This window comes from Chelon labrosus, assembly GCF_963514085.1.
Source record: "Chelon labrosus genome assembly, chromosome: 13".
In the NCBI taxonomy this organism is placed as follows: domain Eukaryota; kingdom Metazoa; phylum Chordata; class Actinopteri; order Mugiliformes; family Mugilidae; genus Chelon; species Chelon labrosus.
Window position 1 is genome coordinate 19,859,465 of NC_140346.1, and position 20,646 is coordinate 19,880,110.

Here is a 20,646-nt window from a genome sequence, read left to right on the forward strand (position 1 = left end):
GGCCGTGTCCCTGATTCTGCCCAGTCACTGCTTTAACTTACAATGATTAAATCATTATTAATGAAGCAACATGTAAGTAGGAGTTAACTTGGACCACTGATATTATACTGTTGTATTATATTACTGTAGTTCACTCCATAAAATCATAGTTAATATGCTCATAGCTGTTTTTGGACATCTTAACTACAGCTCAACACCGATCAGGCATATCATTATGACCACCCACCTTCCTAATATTGTGTAGGTCTCCCTTGTGCCTCCAAAACAGTTGTGACTCATCAGAGAATGGATATGGGTCTTCTGAGGGTGTCCTGTGGTGTCTGGTAACAGGATGTTGTTGGTGGGGGCCTTTGGGTCCTGTGGGTTGAGGGGAGGGGCCTCTGTGGATCATCCCACAGATACTTGATCAGTTTGGGATATAGTGAATTTGGAGGCCAGGTCAACACCTTGTGCTGTTCTTCATGTTTTTTGAGTTGTTCCTAAACTGTTTTTGTGTGTGTGTGCCTGTGTCAGGCTGCATCCTGCTGGGGATGGCTGCTGCCATCAAGGAGTGTCATTGCTATGGGGTGGGGGTGCCTGGTCTGGTCTAGGTGGGTGGTACATGTCTAAGTAACATCCACACGAATGCCAGGTCCAAAAGTTTCCCAGCAGAACATTGAATTGTCGCAAGATGGTCAATGTTATTTACTTCACCTGTCAATAGTTTTAATGTTGTGGCTGATTGGAGTAAGTGACTTGTAACTACAGCTAATAAATAGATGTAACAGAGCAAATAAATCAGTAACTTTCAGTAAGTTTTAAACAGGTTTCAAATCAGATATGATCACTAGTGGCCTGTGGTATCCCTCACGGTTCTTTGAAAAAGTATTTTTTTATTTAGATTCCTTCTATTTCTGTGTCTATCTCACATCATGTTTTAAATGACACTGCATGTATTCAAGCAATGAAAACTGTGATCTAACACCAAGTTGAATTGTGTGAAAAAGTATTTGCCGCCTTGAGAGCTGGTTGCCGTTTATAAAGAAACACCCAGGCCTCATTAACAGCCCTCAGGGCTCAGTCTATCCATCAGTGAAACGTACTATTTTCAGAAGCATGACTTGAAGGTCTCAGTTGTCGTGCACTATTCCAAATTCTTCTAGGAGAGATGAGGAAGAAAACGACTGAAATACATGAATCATGACAACTGTTTGTTTGGCTCCACAGATCCACAGTTTGAGATTTTGAACCCAGAGTGAATCATCCAAATATCTCTTTAGAGTACAGTGACGACTCATCCAGGAAGTCAGAATAGATCCAGTGGAAGCGTAGAAGGAACTGCAGGCCTGTTTTCTCTTCACCACAGGTTTATGACTTCAATATCTGAAAGACTTAAAATTACTTTGGGGGAATAACAAGACAAAAACCTTAGAACATCTGTTGTTGTTTTGCCACATCCTGATGAGCCTCAAACCTCTTTGGTGAATATTCTATGAAAAAATGAAAACATTACGACTACAGTCAGCCATGGCGGCCGTGGCTCAGCTCTCTACGTGAATATCCTGCAGGGAGAACGCCGGGTCCGCTCTATGTGAGCTGAAGCTGAAGTAGAACCTGGTTTTGGACCAAGACAATGATGCCGAACATAAAGAGTAAGTCCACCTCTGAATGGATCAAAAGGAAAAGCTTCGGAGCGGGCTAGTCAAAGCACAGACCTGAACCCCATTCAGACGATGATGATGATGATGATGATGATGTGGGACCTGAAAAGAGCCGTTCGAAGGATTTGCGAGCACGAACGGCTCTTTTCAGGTCCCACATCATCATCATCATCATCATCATCATCATCATCATCATCATCATCGTCGTCTGAGTGGGGTTCAGGTCTGTGCTTTGACTAGCCCGCTCCGAAGCTTTTCCTTTTGATCCATTCAGAGTCAAGTCATGCTTCTGAAAATAGTACGTTTCACTGATAGATAGTGACAAAATCCCACCACATGTCTGTGGATAACCTTACCAACAGATACTCTGTACTCAGGTTTGTTTTCATTCATTCATTCATTCATTTATCTTCTGTAAACGCTTGTTCCTGTGATGGGTCGCGGGGTCTGCTGGAGCCTATCCCAGCCGTCATCGGGCGAGAGGTGGGGTACACCCTGGACAGGTCTCCAGTTTATCTCAGGGCTAACACTGAGAGACAGACAACAATTTTAAACTCACACTCACACCTACGGCCAATTTAGAATCACCAATTAACCTAATGAGCATGTCTTTGGACGGTGGGAGGAAGGATGGATTCGATCAGGTTTGTTTTATGTTGTTTAATGTTAATTGCATTTCATCCCAAAAATCAAATATCACTTCTTTTTTGCAGAAATGTGATTTTACATTACAAATATTAACTATATATGCGGTCTCTCTACATATTTCTTGTAACTGGGACAAACTATCTATTAAGTATTTTTACATACATTGTTATTATATAAGTTGCTGTATTGACTTAAAGGCCCGATAATTGGATCCACAAACAGGTTACAAGTGTTTACCTTTCTAACAATTTTTGTCAGAAAATCTGACTCCTTACAGAATATATTGAGAAGCGGTTGAATACTTCTTCCAACACTGTACCATCTGTTTTTATCCTGATAACACAACCTCCCTTTCAGCGTCAAAATCGATCTCAGCAAGAAGATGCAATCCTGATGCTGTAGACTAAAATTGAGTTGCAGTAATGATGTTTTTTTTTTCCTTTTGTTTTGTTTTTCCAGAGCCAGCCCTTGGCAAAATCCCACATCAGTACTGATATGAGATTTGGCTCGTGCCTAGAGTTTTTAATTTTTAAATAATTCACTGTAACCGTAGTACATGTTGCTCTTGAGTTGGAAGATGCATGGACAAGCCTTGAATTACTTACAATTAAAAATATAGACTATCACGCTAAAAATGTAGATTCTAGTTTTATATTCTGCAGAAATGGTTCTAAAAAAAGTGTTTCCCATGTTTTTTTGTAAAATAATCACACAGTACTGTAATCACACCATAGCTCTACCCCATGTTTTCAGGTCCCCGTGTGCATATACAAGTAGAAAGAAAACTAAGGTCTGAACCAACCGTGTTGCTCTTTATTTCAAAAGATGATCAGAAACCCGTGACAACATAATTAATTAATATTCAGTGGGCATAACTTTTCCAAATGTACACTTTATTTTAAACAAAAGTACAAAAACAAACATCAGATATTTACAATACTTGCATGGCAATGTTCACTTTCTTTGGTCAGTCTTCCAATTTGATGGTTTTTCACATAAGGTAGGCAACAAAGCTTGGAGGTCTGAGATTATCACATGCTGAATATATTATTCAACCAGACACCGAGCAAACTACCGATGACTCAGAACTTAATTATATTTTTTTGCAAGCAATTTATCAAATCCAAGATATGAGTTATGTGACGGTTATTGAATTTTGCCTACCAGGATATTTAATCTTGTACAATATAAATAGCAAAAAAAATAAAAAATTAACAAAAAGAGAAAAAGAAAAATCACATATTTTCACAACTACGTCCTGGTCTTGATACATTTTCAAATTTAGCGAACGCTCTTAAAGGACCAAAATTGTGTACAGCTGCGCGTATTCTGTCGTATTCTACATAAGTTTGACAGGAAACATGAACCCTAGTGCACATCACGAACTGAAGCGGTTACAGGTAGATTCTGAAAAGAAGGCAAACATATGATGAAGGCCACCTCGAGACGAACATCCCGTCCCCTCAGTGGCCTCGATTACAAAACTCTGCCATAGCTACGTAACAAACAATCGTACCTCAACACTGATGTAGCGCAAACGGTCTTACTTACAGCCTTGAGAGAGAAACTAAAACATCTGACCATTACTACGAGGCTCAAGGACATTTTTCTTCGGAGAAGCTTGAAAATGAAACTTTTACGCAAAGCAACGTGTGCGGCCGAAACCAAAGCCAGTAAAAAAAATGAGTTGAACTGTGCTATATATTATACCTGCTTCTTGTGTTGTACAGTGGCTACGTTGAATGTACAGTACGTTCTGAATAAAGACAAAAGGTAAAATGAGTCGTTTTCTCTCGTGGTTACACACAATTAAAAAAAAAAAAAAAACACGTAACACCAAAGAACTTCCTGCAAGTTGATGCGTAAATCATATTTCCATCTACAACTAATGCCGAGTATAACAATATACCCTTAGCCCTTTCTGGAATTTCATCTCAATTTCAACATTTTTTTTTTATTTTATTTAATTTTTTAACTCCTGAATGACAGAACTGAAACTAAATGAGCAGATTTATCACACTGATGTTGAAGGCAGAGGTTGTGGTGGCGTGAAACTAAGAAGGAACGGTGGTAATGTCTCTCGGGTCAGACGCGGACAGACTAATGCAGGTCTAAACATCCTTACAGCAAAGGCAACTGGTCTAGTAGTAACTTTTACGTCCATCGACTAATGAAACCCAAAAACAAACGAACAAACAAATTATCTGCATTTTCTCAGTTTCCCGAATTCCATTCTAACAAACATGAATCCTAATAGTAGACAGGTTTACACATGTATCAGTAGTGCAGACGAGTTATGTTTATCACATACATTATCTGTTGGTTTTTTTTTCTTTTCTTTTAGGGGTGATGGGGTTGATGGGCTCAGGGCGTGGGGGGAAGTTTGGATATGCTTTTTAGTAAAATTCTCCCTGAAACCAAATCCAAACTGTCTTCATCCCAATGCAATACACTCGATCTTTCTTTCTTTTCTTTTCTTTTTTTTCCCAAAGACAGAGGTGAAGAGAAATGTGCAAAAGTTCCATTTTCTTACTGCAAAAAAAAAAAAACTGGATTAAAAAAGATAAAATATGTCATTCGAAACAGAACCGTTAATCTTTTTATCAGGGCAACCTGATGGAAATGTCTTGTTCTCTACCTTTGACATCCCCATTTCAAGAACGTTTCTTTACACCTCTGCTTTTTGACTGTTCTCCTCCACTTTCTCCTCCAGTTTTTTCTCCTCCTCAGAAGAACCGTTCTCCTTTTCGCCGGTCTTCCAGCTTCCTTGCCTGTTTAGATTAAAAAAATACATAAAAATAGTTGCATTATGCACTAATAATGCTTAGTTTATATAAAGCATGAACCCGGTCTGATGGTGAGATGGCTACCCTTGCACTAAATGAAAAGGAAGTGCTCATAATCAATCAATAGCTAATTCTCATTAGTGGCTGATTTATTACCAAGATGGGAAAAGCGGTCAACTTACTGACCCATTGACCAAGACCCCAAGAGGCCTTAAAAGGTTCACAACTGTCTTTTTGCTAATTCGATTTGATCTAAAAGATGAGATCAATACCACTCTCGCATCTGTGCGTCAAACATAAAGCTAGAGCCAGCAGCTGCTTTGTTTTCCTTAGCTTAGCTTAGCCTAGCATAACGACTGAAACAGCTAGCCCTGTTCCAAAAGCCACAAATAATTAGATCACATTTTGTCTGCTTGATTTGAACACAGTGCAGAGCTAACAAGGTTTACTGGGTGGGTTGTGATTATTTCTTGGCCATTACCAGTGACTTCCTTGAGTGTCTGGCACATAAATCCCATTAAAACCACATCCTGTCATTGTCACGCCAGCTAGCTATTTCCTTCTGTTTCCTTTCTTTATGCTAAACTTACTATCTCTTACTCCAGTTTTACAGCGGTACACTTTACAGTGGTATCAATCTTCTCATTTAACCACCACCCATACAGAAAAATCAAGGGAAAAAATATATTTACATATATGCAGCTGCATCCCAACTTATGTTTAAATAGATGGCTACAATATATTGAATACATATATAGTACAAGTATGTATATATGCAAGTATATGTTGAACCCTGCACTGTAACATATATGTGGATATCTTATATGAAAGTCTATGTGCTGAATATATTCACTGAATAGATGCAAGTATATGTGGAACCCAGCACTGTAACATATATGTGGATATCTTATATGAAAGTCTATGTGCTGAATATATTCACTGAATAGACTTATTTAAACAATTCGACCGTTATATGTGACGTCACGTACGTGCGTACGTGCTTCTTCAGCCCGCGCAAGCCGACGGTGCGTACGTGCTTCTTCAGCAGCAGCAAACACGAGCAGACTACAGTGCAAGAGAAAAGTCTGACATAACGGTAAGTTCCTTAAGTAATTAAGGCTTTATTTAACTATAGAAGTTAGGTTTTTGTTGTTTTTTTAAAAAAAAAAAAACAGTTACAAAGTGCTTTACACACAAAAAAACATATACACCTATAACATTATATACATACACGTTGCTCGCTGTGAACGGGAAATGCGGAGAAAAGTTTTCAGCTTGTGAATTACTTCGATATTTCGACGTTGAAACGGATAAAGATGGGACTGTTGGTAAATTGTTGGCGGAGAAATGTGGTAGCATGCAGCAGTTTTCTCAACCTGCTTGGCAAATATTCAACCCGTGGAACAACTTATGTTATTAAGTTTAGGCAGTTAAAGAGATATTTTTCGTCGCTAGACTGCTAACATTAGTGAATATTGAGGTGAAATGTGATTTTGTCAACCCGCTTAGCTGCACTGACCGCCATTACTTTATTCTTCTCTTTGAGTGCATCTCTTTGGTGAGTTACCTAATGTTTGCGACCTCATTGTAACATCGTCTTTTATTTTATGCATTGAATGTGTCGGCAGTTATTTTATGCATTTGAAACGTAAATGTGGATTGAACAGGCATTTGTCGGGTGTGTATATTGCCGGTGGGGTTGGGGGGGTGCGAGCTGGCGGCGGATGCAAGCTGGTAGGCTGGCACCAGCAGCGGAGATAACGTTTTAATTCCTGTCAGAATCGATTTGTGTGCGTTAAAAAACTGTTAAAAAAACTGTAAAAATGTTCGCCTGCTTTTCAGGTGCTTGAACTTGACTTTGGGGGAGAGGTGGGGGAGGGGAGGTGGGGTGGGGCGGGAAGAGGAGGGGTGGGGGAGGGGAGGGGCGGGAAGAGGAGGGGAGGGTAGAGCAGCAGCAGCAAAACGCACAACACCCACACAAGTGCACGTAGGCCTATGTAAATGCCATTAGTTAGTATTATTACTATTATTTTTTTTGTGATATAAAGATTTTTATTGGTCTATATTTTATTTTTATTTTTTCTCCTATTGACAAGTAAGGCCCTTATTCTGCCTCAGAGGTTAAGTGTAGTAGTTTGCCTATTAAGAATTCAGTAAAGCTTGTAACGTTAATGTAGCTGAGACAAGACATGCATTAGTTTAACATTTTAGTCACAATTCAGTGTTGCTCCTCACTTAACTGTTTAGCATGAAAATAAACTTTAGGGTGACCTGGATATTGTATTGTGGGAAACAGAAACAGCATATTTCTTTATCAGTAATATTCATTAACTAATTTGTGTAAATGCTTCCCAGATATAATACTTTAGTGAATATGATGCAATTTGTCTAACTTTTCAATCTTCTTTCTTTTAAAGCTGAATGGGAAAATTACCAGAAATCTTAGTCACTTTTAAACAGGATGCTAGCAGGCAAGATGCTAATGGTCTAAACTGATTCAATGTACTATGCTAGGCTGAAGTTAAAAGTTGTATCGTCAGACTCACAGAACGGCTGGATGAACGGGAAAAAGATAAATATCAATTGTTTTGCTCGAGGGGAGGTGGAAAATGAGCTTAATTCCAAAAATGGTGGAATATCCCTTTAAGATCAATTTCCAAAAGATGACTTTATATTCCTCTTTATTTCTTACCTGAAATGAATGGACATTCCTTATTGATTGTGCTTTTTTTTAGGAGGCAAGTCTAAGAGGGCAGAGGGGGAACAGAGGGAGTCCCTGGACCCTGAAAGGGCTAAGGCCATAATGGGTGAGTTCATTATATTTGTCTTATTTTACGGCTCTTCACAATGTAAGTAGAACGCTCCATTGACTTGAAGATTAGCAATGACTTAGCTACCGTTCCGTGGCTTCCGCTAACAAAATAGTTCGCCACACAGATAGAACTTGACTGTTTCAGATGTTGCTTGGCAACCTCTTACTAGCTGTCTTTCACTTTCAACGAAATGATATGAAAGACCTGAATTAGAAGCAAAAACACAGTTGCCATTGACAGCGGTCATTATTTTTTTCAGAGGTCCTCTATCAGAAAATAATGACCGGTAGAACTTTGGGAAATCCCATTCAAGTCAATGGAGCGTTCTACTTGCTTTGTGAAGGGCCGTATAATAAATAAAGTGTATGCATACGTTTAGACCCCCATGCTGAAGTTGACTAAAAAGAGGAATAAAAAATCATCTTTTGGGAATTGATCTGAGTGCCCTAATTAAAAAAAACATGAGGGAAAATGCAACCTTTAAAGACACCAGATTTCTTTGTGAGTGAATAATGTATCATATAAAATAAATGTTCTTCCTTAGAATACAGGGTGCATAAGTATAGACACCCATATGTTAAATTTCCATAGAGGCAGGCAGATTATTATTTTTAAAGGCCAGTTATTCCATGGATCCAGGATACTATGCATCCTGATAAAGTTCCCTTGGCGGCCCCAGCTGTGGCGCAACTAGTTTAATATGAAAAAACGGTGGAGTGTTCTTTTAAACATGGGGGTCTAAACAGAAGTCATTAATTCCCTTTGGCAGATATCAATTTAATGTTGATTTTCTTTTGACCAATATGTTTGTTCTGACTGAATATAGCACTGCCACGAGCCATTTTTCATAAAAATGTTTAAAAACAAACAAACACCTGAACAATGAAAACACCTTTTCTGGTACATGGTCTTACAACCTTTTGCCATGTGGCATTGTCATTTTCAGTCAGAAGAAACATTGGTCAAGGGGAAATCAATATTTCCAGGGGTATGAATCATTTTGTTTATTATTTGCATATAACAAGAGCTTTTAAGATATTTCTGCACTTGATGTACGCCTTTTTGACCTTATTATGTACTTGTTATACTTATACTTAGTACTTGTTATATTGGCAAATCCTGCAAATGAAAGTTTCTTGTTTTGTGGAAAATAAACTAAATTATCTTCCAAGATTTGTCAATACAAGAAGATTTTCACTTACACAAAGTCAAAATAAACTTAAAGTGTAAAAATGTCTTGTTATAAGCAAATAATATAATATAACAAGGCCATAATGGATGAGTTTATTTTATTCTATTTGCATGTCTTTCTCTCCAACTGGCTTTGTATTTCTCTCCAATTATTGTGATACACAACACATTAGCATCTGTGCTTGTCACTAATATTTTGCATGCTCTATTTTTATGTTTCCAGAGGCCACCCAGAAGAGATTCCAAGGGACTCAGGCTGGATTGTTGGGGCAGGCGATTAATGCCAAGCTCACAGAGCTCAGATTTCAAAATAGAAATAAAATTAATTAAAATTCAGTAAAACAAAGCAGAAGTGTTGTGTGTTTCTTCCTCTTTATATTGATATTATGGTTAATGTTAAGTAAACACAGTAATGAAATATCAATAAATGCTGAAAATAATAAACAATAGTAGAATATGAACTACATTTAAAGAATATATGTGAGAAATATAGGTCTGACATATATCGGTCATGTGACCAATTGTCATCAGGCGTCACGTGACCATGCTTCTTAGTGCAATATATTTAAATATATGTACTTATATGTAGGAAATATAAGAAAGTGGCCAATTTCGAATATGTACTTATAGGTTGACATATATTGATACATATATTTACATATATGTAGTTAACATATATGTATTTAACATAGATGTAAATATATGTATTTAACATAGATGTCCTTATACTGGAATATATGCAAGCTGCATATATGTGAATATGTTATTTTTCTGTATGGGCAGGCAAGGGTGATAATACAGATAAAACTCCACTAATTCTCCATTTGTTTTAGCACCTTTGCTTCATAAATACATTATTAACTGAGGCAGCTGCTGCGTTTATTCCCTGATCTCCTAGCCTTGTGCAAAAATGAAGTTTTTAGTTAATCACTTTGGTTTAATTGTGCTCGTATGGTCCATATTTGACATTCCTAAACAGAGCTGTTTAATCAAATTAGCATAAATACACACACACACACACACACAGAAAGCCTGCTACCAGGTGGTGTTTTTCCAGCTTGTGTGCTCAGTGTGTACTTGATGGGGAGCTGGCGGTGATTAGGTATGCACGAGAGTGACGCAAAGCCGCTATCTGTTCGGATTTCTACGGGAAGCTTATAGCTGAAGTTATATGCCTGGCAGAAGTCTATTATTTTAACGCTAATACGTGGTTTATGCTTCTGCATTAAGTTGACTCAGAGGCTACAGCAACAACGCAGACATCTACGTAGAGCCTTCGCCGCAACTGACGTACACCTCCCCCGAAATTTAACTACGAGAGCTGTGGCTGGTCCGCTTCGTAGTATCGTGTTTCAACTTTAGTATTTTTTAGTATTCGATTGTTTTATATTAATAAAGAATCTGTAAGTTTAAGTGAGGCGGTTTGGAGATACAGACTCGTGTTTTCGGCCGAAATTTCATTGAAAGTCTCGGTCGCCATTGTTGAAAGTGAAGCAGGCAGTAGAACAAAAACTTATCCCGACTGGCAAAAAAGACACACCGCCGACTATCGTTTGGGTGGCGTTGTTACAGAGCGAGCCAGACTGACGAGTAAGTATAAATGACTCGCATCGGCGTCAGCTACGTGCGTAGGTTACAGCATCTATGTCCTGCAGAGGCATATACTCCACTTAAAGTGTCTAAGGCTGCTGACAGTAAATTGACCTATTAGCTCAATGGGCTAGAAAGTGGAAAATAAACAGGAAAGAGTGGATTTATGGTCATTGTTATATAAAAGTATTCACAGAAAAAAATTGACATCTTACTTGGATTTCTTCATGTAAACCCAGTATGCCAGGCCCAGGACCAGAGTGGCGATGAGGAGGCCGACTACAACTCCAACCACCACCTTGGTTTGGTCACCGTCATCCGACGTGTCTGCAACAACGATATAAACAAAGAAAAATCAGAGTCCTGAGAGACACATTTATTTCTGAAAGTCCAGCCTGGATGCATGTAGGGGATCAAAAAATAAATAAATAATAATAATAAAAAAAAGCATCATGTGCCATAAATGCATTGATGAATGGACACAGCCGCACTTGTACATGATCATGACTCATCGATTCGATTGTTAATAATCTTCTGATTAAATTCGTCAGCCAGTGAGCTTATGAACAATGCCGACATCTTGTCAGGATGCTGGTAGCTCCATTTCCTCTTATTCACCCATTTCTTAACATTGATTTTCCCGTTGAACAGTCCGAGCTGATGTTAGAGATAAATATTTGATAAACAGCCTTCTTTCAGTGAGAAACACTGGTTTCCGCCCATAGCCTCTGCTCAGCCCCCCCTCCCCTCCCCACCGTTCCTTACAAGCAAGAAGACCGCTACCACTTACCTTGTTTATCCATTCTCACCTCCTCAATTACTGAAATCAGATATAAAATCAAAATTAACGACCAACCAAAAAAGAAAAAGGAAAGAAAAAAGAAAAGAAACAAGTCTGACGTCAAGGAATATTACTACTCTACTTCTAACTCTACTTTGGCATGCATGTAGTTCAAAGAGGGAAGAGATTAAATCCAGCATCCCAACATACACAGACACACACTGAGCGAGGGAGGAAAGAAGAGATGTCAGATGTCGTCCCAAACACACAGGAATGAGTAAGCAAGACAGAGCAAAGGATGGTATAAACACTGTACATGGACAAAGTGTTAAATGCATGCACAAGTTCTATTTAGACAGTGAACAGTGATGGTAATAGTAAAAAGATGTACCTTTAAAAGGTAAAGAACCACAAATATAACAACTTGAAAACAGCGTTAACTTTAGTTTTTGCTTTAAATATGATGTATTTATGACTTGTTTTCTAAAATGGTTGATTATACAGCGTTAATGTGAGCTTTAGTTTCAAACCAAATATTAATCATGAATTAGACTTGTTTGCCTTAATTAATGCAAAACTGCTGTCATTTTAATTATTCAACATTGTGTCACGTCAACATGCAGGCAGACGGAGTCAGTGATTCAAGTAGGAAAACAGACAGGAAGGAAGATTTAGTTAAAAAAAAAAGTCAAGGGGACCTTTATATCACGTTGTACTTACAAGATGACACATTTATAACTTTGGTGTCAGAACCAAAGTCATTGGTCACCGTACAATAGACGGTTAGATTGGCAGAGGGCACCACTGAGATGCTGTGTGTTATCTTTCCGTTCTTGAAAGTCTCGTCGAGCTGAATGACAAGAGACAAGAGAGAGGAAAAAAAACAACAATAAATGTCAGGATGAACACCAAGTGATGGAGCTGGTTTTACAAGAGCAGAGCCACCACCACCACCACCACCACCACTACCACTAGGGGGCGATGTTGGACCGGTGAGTGACTCAGCTTTTCCGTGACAAAGAAACAGCCTGCGAGCCTGTGGGATACAGACTCCTGAGTCTCTGAGGAAAACTCCAGACACAAAGACAAACTGCCAACACCCTTTTCACATCCTCTACATATGCAAGAGGATGTGGCAAATTTGCAAAATACGCTTGTGTATTCGAGGCTTACACTGTTCTCTGAGCGAACGTGCTTTAAAAATCCACAGAGTGAAGTAGAAATGTGTGTGGTGTACTCCCCGAAATACATTATTCTTCAGTGAGCTCTGTGCACCTTTGGAATCGATTAATTATTACGCGCAGGCTCGGGTTTTAAGGTTATTTTTGCGGTTAGACACCGGAGTGAAAGGGCCGAACACAGACCCGGGTTCACGTGTAATTCACACTGCTTCATTGAGCGGCCCCTGCTATCAGTGCACCGCACAAACAAAGGAAGGAGGAAGAGGAGGAGGAGGAGGAGGAGGAGGAGGAGGAGGAGGAGGAGGAGGAGGAAAAAGTTCCATTTAGAAAACATTTTTATTTTTTTGTCTTTGTGACAGTCTGGTGCAAAATACAGTGTTTTGGGGGCCTCAGAGAAAAACGAAGAAACGTATTATTTCGAAACACTGAGCACCGCCGCCTGGAAGTGTTCGGGCCAGATAAGTTCAAAAGTGTGACAGCTGGGGAAAATACTAACGGTGCAAACGGGCAGGCACGTAACAGGGAGCGCTCGCTCACCCTGCAGTAACAAGGGAAGCAGGAGAGGAACTGTCTCAGGACTAAGACGCTTTAAACAGCCTCTGTTTAATCACGCCGTCACATCGCTGCTAATGTTATTCATAGGTTTGTTGTGGGGAAAACACCGCCGTTGTGTTTTAACAAGCCTATCAGTTGTTCATTTTAAAAAATAATCACGAACTACGCATCAGCTCTAAAACAGACCCAGAACTGGTCTTTTTCATTCAGCAGATGGCTTTAACACCTATATTAAGATGCTGGACGCTGAAGACTTGGCGGTTGCAGGATGAACCTGTTGCCATCTCACAAAGGAAGACCACTGTCAGAATTAATTTCTATGACAACCTGTATTGATTCAGGAACAGAAGAATAGTCCTATGAAAGGAGAGAAACACTCAAAGCGCTCTGAGTGATGCAGAATGACTTGAATGGTGTCAAGTCTCAAGTGCATCTCAAGGTGATCGGAAGAATGAGTGGGATGCGGGGTTCATCCTTTAAAGCCGATATCCGTCTCGTTATTTTCAGAGGGCATCGGCCGTGTTGGGAAACCATACGAGTTTAACAAGTACATGGGGGACTTTATTTATCCATAATCTATCCATGAGACATCGGCGTGTTGTGACATGATGGGTTTGGATATGTGTTAGATGACGATAACAGATTCTGTTGTTCGGTTACGGAAATGAAATAGTTTGGCACCATTTCCAGGTTTTGCAATGACTTAATCAAACGAAGGGCAGGCTTCGACAACCAACACTACATTTTTAGGTGGGTACGGGTGCCAAATTTACTTTTGTTTGTGCCAAAAAAGCAAAAAAATGCAGATGACTATCAAATTAGTTGTAGAAATCGAAGCCTTTTTTTATGTAGCGGGCTGTAATCATGTTTATTTCTGCTGTAAAGCTTTTTTACCATGACTCAGACTGATTGTTTTTGGAAGTGGTCAGGTTTTTTTTTTTTTTGCACTTCCCACGTTAGCTAGCATGCAGTCGGTGCGGTGTCACTGGAAAATCCTTGCCATCTTTGTAAGAAGAATTGCAAATGCACCACTTCTAGCTTTCAGCGCCGCAGACTCTTCGCTACACCTGAACCGCGCTCGTGGCAGTTCCTCACAGGACACCGACTGGTTGACCTCCGTGGATCAAAGCATGAATCCTGGGAAGATGGACTGATATGCAATCTGTGTGATTTTGCATTTTGCAAGAATCCCGCTGTCTCCTGCGGTTCAGCGAAACGGTCGTTTTTTCACCCAAAGTGAAGCGCTGCAGTTGCATCACGAGCCTGCGGTGTGCTTGTTTTCACAGCCTCACTGTGTAAAAGCCAACATATCAACTGATGCAGACGCCATAAACTAACTTACCGTATTGACATATTGACATTTTGCATTCAGCGTTACTCCAGGTTTCATTTTACTAAGGATCCAGAATAAACTCTCACAGCATCTGGTGTAAAGATGTCTGCTATCTCTAACCATTAATCCAAACATCTTGACTTGCAATAAAATCCATCATTTAAGTTTTCTCCTTTAAAAATGAACTTGATGTTTTTCTTATTTTAATGTCACAGTAAGCTGAATAGTTAATACATCTACAACTATGGTGCCAATATTAATACAGTCCCGACACAATGTGAGGATGTGTAAAAAAAATGTTAATCACAATGAATAAATACATGTGCACTTATTTAAAACTGATGGATATGACCTTCAGAAAATGTTAACATTTTATCTGTGAAAGAATTCCACGGTGTGAGCTCTGAGAGCGTGAGTGTGCATACCAAGGTGCCGTTGATGCTCCAGGACACTGCCGGCTTCGGGGAACCTTCGGCCTCGCAAACGAGGACTTTGTGTTTGCCGTTTTCGCCGCGCATTTTGTACAGCTGCCGGATAACGGGAACACCTGCAACGGGACGCAACTCTTCAGATACATCTGAACGAGAGGAGGATTTGTCACGGTTGCATTTCATTCAAAATGGCAGAGGAAAAAAATCTCTAATTAAAGGAGTTTGACGCTTTTGGCAGAGCGCGGATTTGCTTTTCTGCTAAAGAGTTAGATGAGACGATAAACGCCACTGTCGTGTCTGTGTGTTGAATACGAGGATGGAGGCAGCCACTAATCAGCATGCTACATCTTCTTTGTTTAATCCGTACAGAAAATGAAGTGTAAAACCCAGTTGTGGCTGTGAATAACTATCTGGAATCACTGGTTGTTTTGCTGCCAACCCCAGACAAATCACTACAAGTGGTTAGTTTTTTTCGTATGAGTTAAATAAATTCAATTTGTGAGCTTTAGAGCTGATGTTTTTCAGGCCAGGTTGTTTCCTTCTCTATATGTGTCAAGGTAAAAAAAACAACTTCTACTTGTAGCTTCGACTTTGCTATACAGACACGAGACTGCTTTACACTTTTTAACCCAACTCAAAGCAACGAAGAGTTTTCTTTAATGCCTTACCCTCGACATCGAGCGTAAAAGAAGCTTTCCGGCTCAGGGTCCCCATAGTCACCTCGCACTCATATTTGCCCGAGTCCGTGTAAACGAGCTCGGCAAACTTGGGCTCTTTGTCAATTTTCTCGTCATCCTGAAATAAATGAAGAGGATGTCATCGCTGTCAACAACAAGCGCAAACGATTTGTCGTATACATATATATGAGATTGCTTTTACCTTTGTCCAGGACACCTCTGATACTTCGGAAGAATCAATGTGGAGAGATACATCCAGGGTCTCACCGGCACCCTTGACGACGGTCCCAGAGGGGCTTAAATTGATGTCTAGGTCTAAAAGGAGGACATGATGGTGAGGAGACGGTTCAGAGGCCTGATAAGGGTGGAAACCTTTCTGTTGTTAACCACACAACCCTTCACTTGGCTCACAGCCCTGCAGATGCAGCTTATTAGAGGCAGCACGGTTGACACTTTTCTCCACAAATCACAAGAAAACCGTGAGCCAAAGAGCAGCATTAGGACTTTCTTTTCTCTAGCAAACACTTCCCTGCTCTCACTGTAACAAATAAGACCGCAACAGAAAGGGGAAATTACACTGACAATGCTGCAGGTGGGAGTGAAATTGCAGTAATTTATTCTGTTTTTTTTCTTTTCTTTTTTTTTGAGGAGAAATGCATTATTTATTTATTTTTCTCTTACAGTTGACGGTGATGTCCTCGTTGGGTGATTCCATTGACGGGTTATCAATTAGGGAGCATTTGTATTCCCCGGAGGTGTCACGCGAGACATTTGTGATGGTGTAAGTATCTGCGTTTTCCACTTTCACCACCTCTCCCTGCAATCAAACAACAATGATTCATGAGTAACGATTTATTTTCTCACGAGAATGAATCTCCGAGCGCTCCGTGAGATGTCAGCGCGTACCTTAAGGTGAAAGTTAAAGCTGGTCGGAGCCGGGTTGCCATCTGCCACACACTTCAGAGTCAAGTTGCCTCCTACGAGAGGGTCCCGAGCACTGACCTGAAGGACGATGTTCTCTGTCGAGTCTGTGCGGAAAATAGGAGATGGAAAGTCAGGGACGTATGAGAGGGTGGAACAAGTGGAGCGTGTTCCCTTGCCAGCTGACTGCAGGGGCGGCAGAGAAGTGTCCAGAGCTCTAACTTTGCGCCTCGGTATCGGTTATGACCAACTTCAAAATGTAGCAGAGGAGACGGCTGAATTGGAGTTATAATCTGAGGCACTCGACCAAACAATCCTTTCAAAGCTCAATGTTTCTGCTCCATCTGAGGCAAAGCCTTTTAAGAATTTCTTGTTAAAAAAAAAAAAGTTATACTACGGGCCTCGATGAGCGGCTGACTTTAATATTTAATGCTGCATTCAGTGTAAATCCCACTACACCGATACAGAATCTACACCTAATTTTTCAACTCTAACCATCAAAGGTGTCGTAACCATCGTCTGTCTTGGCTGGAAGCGAAAGAATACAATAAAATAAAACACTATAATACACACAGTCAATCTCCACTGACTACAAAGAACGTTTCTTGGTCCTTTTACGGGTCAGGAGCTGCTGTTGCTGTGCGTTTATAAAAATGATTGACTTCAATTTAATAGTCAGCATTCCCTTTGATTTTTTGGGGGGTTTTTTTCTCTCAAATTATCATGGTGTCAAATTAAAGAGGATCTGGCAGAGGTTTACTCACCAAGAATACAACAAAATCACATAACACCAATAGAAAAAAATAATAACATAATAATTAAAGCTGAGAAACAAAAACAGCACCACTGTTTCATTTGAGTTGATACTAAAAACCTGCTTAAAAATGCTCAAGGGGGGAGGGGGGGAAAGCAAATATACAAAAGAGAAGAATCTTAAATAGATCAACCTGGTATTAAAACAGTTTGGCCAGAGTGATTTTCTAAAAGTGGGAAGAAAAAAAGGCTTTTCTGGCAGAGTTTTTCAAATTTTTCATTCAGTCAACAAATTGGACACAATCAGGTATCAACTGCTTCCTTTAAGTCGACTAACCCTCCATGACGTTACATAAAAAGCATTTTTGAAGGTCAGTGTGGTGGCACTGGCTGTCACCATCTTGTCAATGCTTGACTCCGCCTGAAGTGGAGCTGATACACTCATGCGCTCGTCAGGCTGCCTCGCTCTGTAACAACACCACCCAAACACTAGTTGGCGCTGTGTCTTTTTTGCCAGTCAGGTTAATTTTTGTTTCTACTTCCTGCTTCACTTTCAATAATGGCAACTGAAACTTTCGACGAAATTACGTTTGAATTTTGCCAAACACGAGTCACACAAATGTCTGTATGACTCCAAACCTCCTCAGCTAACCTTACAGATTCTTTATCAATCCAAAACAGTCAATTCGAAAATTGAGGAGATGGAGAAGCATTCGGAAATTGTAGAGCATAAACACGTTACTACCAAGCGGACCAATCACAGCTCTTGTGCTCTGCCGTCACCGTGGCGCATAGTTACATTTCTGGGGAGGTGCAAGTCAGTTACAGCACTAAGCTCTGCATAGGTGTCTGCATTGATGTCGCCTCTGCGTCAACTTACCGCAGAAGCATACACTGCCTATAACTCCCAGCGAATTCAAAAAATAAGCAAAGAGGTGGAGCTGAGGCAGGCGGGGGGATGCCAGGGGCAGACAGCTAACAACCTTAGGCATCTGAAACCTTTCCCCAGCCTTAGTTATGCACAAGTTTAAGAATTGAACATGATTATTTTTCCAATTATGGGGACGTCTATGAGGATTGACTTAGTTTTGGAGCAAGCCTCTAGTGGCCGTTTAAGGAACTGCAGTTTTTTGCACCCATTCTTCAACTTTGGAGGTTGCTGCTTGGACAAGACTGAATAAAAGACTAAACACAGATAGTTTCTCTAATCTCAAACTGGCACACACTACATTATTTGAAAATAATAGTGCGGCACGTACTGTTAACCTAAATATGATATTATTTAGGTTAACATGTAGATTGGGGAACATTGAATGCAACCCTCATGAGATCTCATGGGGCAAAAGGATGTAAACAAGATGGAGACTAAGGAGCAACAACTAGCTGTAAAACAGCTGGTCTACATTCATGGCCTGTAGGTGGCGGTAATGCATCTGCAAGCTGGTTTGCCAATCACATATCAACCACAGAAGAAGAAGAACCAGACCTTACTGTAACTTCGTAATTGTGAGATGAAAACAATGCCAAAGGCTAATAGTGTGTGGATGGTGAACTGGTCGAGGGATGCAGTCGGAGTGGAGTGTGAGATTTTTAGTTATAATATCTGTTACTGTGGTATGCTAGATAACGCCTACAGACTGTTTACCATAGTTTGAGAAGACCATCAGCTGCTCTGAGGTTTGTTGTCGAAAGTACCGACTCAATCATGCAAATTTTAAATCCTAAATATCACTCTGCAGAGGTCTGTCAACCCTCACATTACCAAGTTATCTGGGCCAAACCTCAATAATGAACGAGTTCAGAGCTGGATTGCTCTTCCGATTGTCGAGAGAGGTGAATGATGGGATAAATCGTCCCAAAAATCCTGCAGTCTAAGTCCAGCATCGGAATTAAAAAGCAAATCTAAAAAGAAGCAGCTTCTTCGGCGAGGTAAGGTGAGACACAGTATTAGTCTTTTAAGATAAACATAACATTACTGTGTGCTCTGCAAACAGCTCGTCCGCTGCAGAAAGTGTGTTCATTGTGACTCACAGGTAATAGTCAAGGTCACTGGAGAGGACACCAGCTCTGCACCCACGGTGTGCTGAGTGCTGCAGGTGAACTGGGCGTCCGTGTCTTCCTTCTCGGCAGTGTACTCCAGTGTGGATGTGGTGGTGGAGAGTTTGGTGACGGGGTCTACCAGCACAGAGGACTGGATGGAAATCCCTAGACAGAAAACAAACAGTCTGAAAACGCTAACAAGGAAAAAGAAAAAGGTGTAATGACCAAAACACTGCGCACACACACACACACATGGTGTCGAGGAGTGCAGCACAATTCATCCCAGCAGGATGCATATACAGCTACACAATAAAACCCTTTGTAATAGTTGAAAATGACAAGTTTTGTTTAAAGCCACAGGATAAGGAATGCGCACCTTTGCCATCAGCCACCAGAGGCTTATTGTTCTTCAGCCATGTGATGTTGGCAGCTGGATTGGCATCTTTCGCTACACATGTTCCTAGCTGTAGGGGGAAAAAATTTAAACTTGAGAAACACAGAAAAAAAGAAAAACTGCACTCGGATATAAAATAGTGTCAAAATGCATTTCATGAATCACTTTAAATGACCAAACATGATTTTTTTTTAGAGCTTCTCTGGCATTTGAGGACAACAGAGTTTTCTATGCAATAGACCATGAAATGCCCAAAGCATTTCTAAAGCCCCTCAGATCCTCTGGGTATTTTAATTGCAGTCGGAGTGGGGGTTCTGCTTTTCACTAATTCATGAGAATCTCTTCAAAGAACTCATTACTGTACTAACATGCATGGTCTCTGTTAGGCCTCGAGATACTTTAGGTCGAGCGAGGGATTTCCCCAGATGATGCGTTGCTTAAAATAATGTCGGTATAAGCAATGTTAATCATTAAAAACGTCACCTTAGCAAGTTTGCCAATCTCGAGCTCCTTGGCGTCGTCAGAAATCTCCAGGCCTGCCGGCGACTCTGTAATACATAAAGATGTGTTCATGAACGGGAACTTATTGGAGGTGAGGCTGTTTGCTCATGTCAGTAACTGTAAAGTAAATTAGACTTAAGCCATGTTGCACTCACTGTAGATCACCACACTAACTGGGAATTCTTTGATGTCTGAACCGGACACCACCATGCAGGTGAAGGTCCGCTGGTCAGTGAGCTTGGCTGCAGAAAGCAGCAGGCTGGAGTTCACGGCCATGTTCACACGGCCCTTGTATTCATCAGTGGCGGTGATTGAAACATTCTGGCCTTTCTGCTTGACCAGCAGGTCTCCTGAAAGTCCCTCTCCTTTGTCCTGCAGAGCAGAGCAGAATGCACTTGTTACGAGTCAGTC

General features: G+C 40.4%; 1 protein-coding gene across 1 annotated transcript in view; it reads right to left on the bottom strand.

Moving 5' to 3' along the window:
* Positions 1-3,045: 3,045 nt before the first annotated feature.
* Positions 3,046-20,646, bottom strand: part of LOC311498269 (CD166 antigen homolog) — a 42,594-nt gene continuing 24,993 nt past the window's right edge. The window contains exons 3-16 of the mRNA XM_084558797.1: positions 20,391-20,607; positions 20,218-20,282; positions 19,717-19,804; positions 19,332-19,505; positions 16,533-16,654; positions 16,308-16,443; positions 15,829-15,941; positions 15,618-15,744; positions 14,944-15,065; positions 12,170-12,299; positions 11,459-11,488; positions 10,884-10,995; positions 4,927-5,059; positions 3,046-4,820 (exon numbers count right to left, since the gene is read on the bottom strand). Of these exons, the coding sequence (XP_084414923.1) occupies positions 4,957-5,059; positions 10,884-10,995; positions 11,459-11,488; positions 12,170-12,299; positions 14,944-15,065; positions 15,618-15,744; positions 15,829-15,941; positions 16,308-16,443; positions 16,533-16,654; positions 19,332-19,505; positions 19,717-19,804; positions 20,218-20,282; positions 20,391-20,607 (1,539 nt within the window). The 3' untranslated portion in view covers positions 3,046-4,820; positions 4,927-4,956. The remainder of the gene's footprint in view (positions 4,821-4,926; positions 5,060-10,883; positions 10,996-11,458; positions 11,489-12,169; positions 12,300-14,943; positions 15,066-15,617; positions 15,745-15,828; positions 15,942-16,307; positions 16,444-16,532; positions 16,655-19,331; positions 19,506-19,716; positions 19,805-20,217; positions 20,283-20,390; positions 20,608-20,646) is intronic.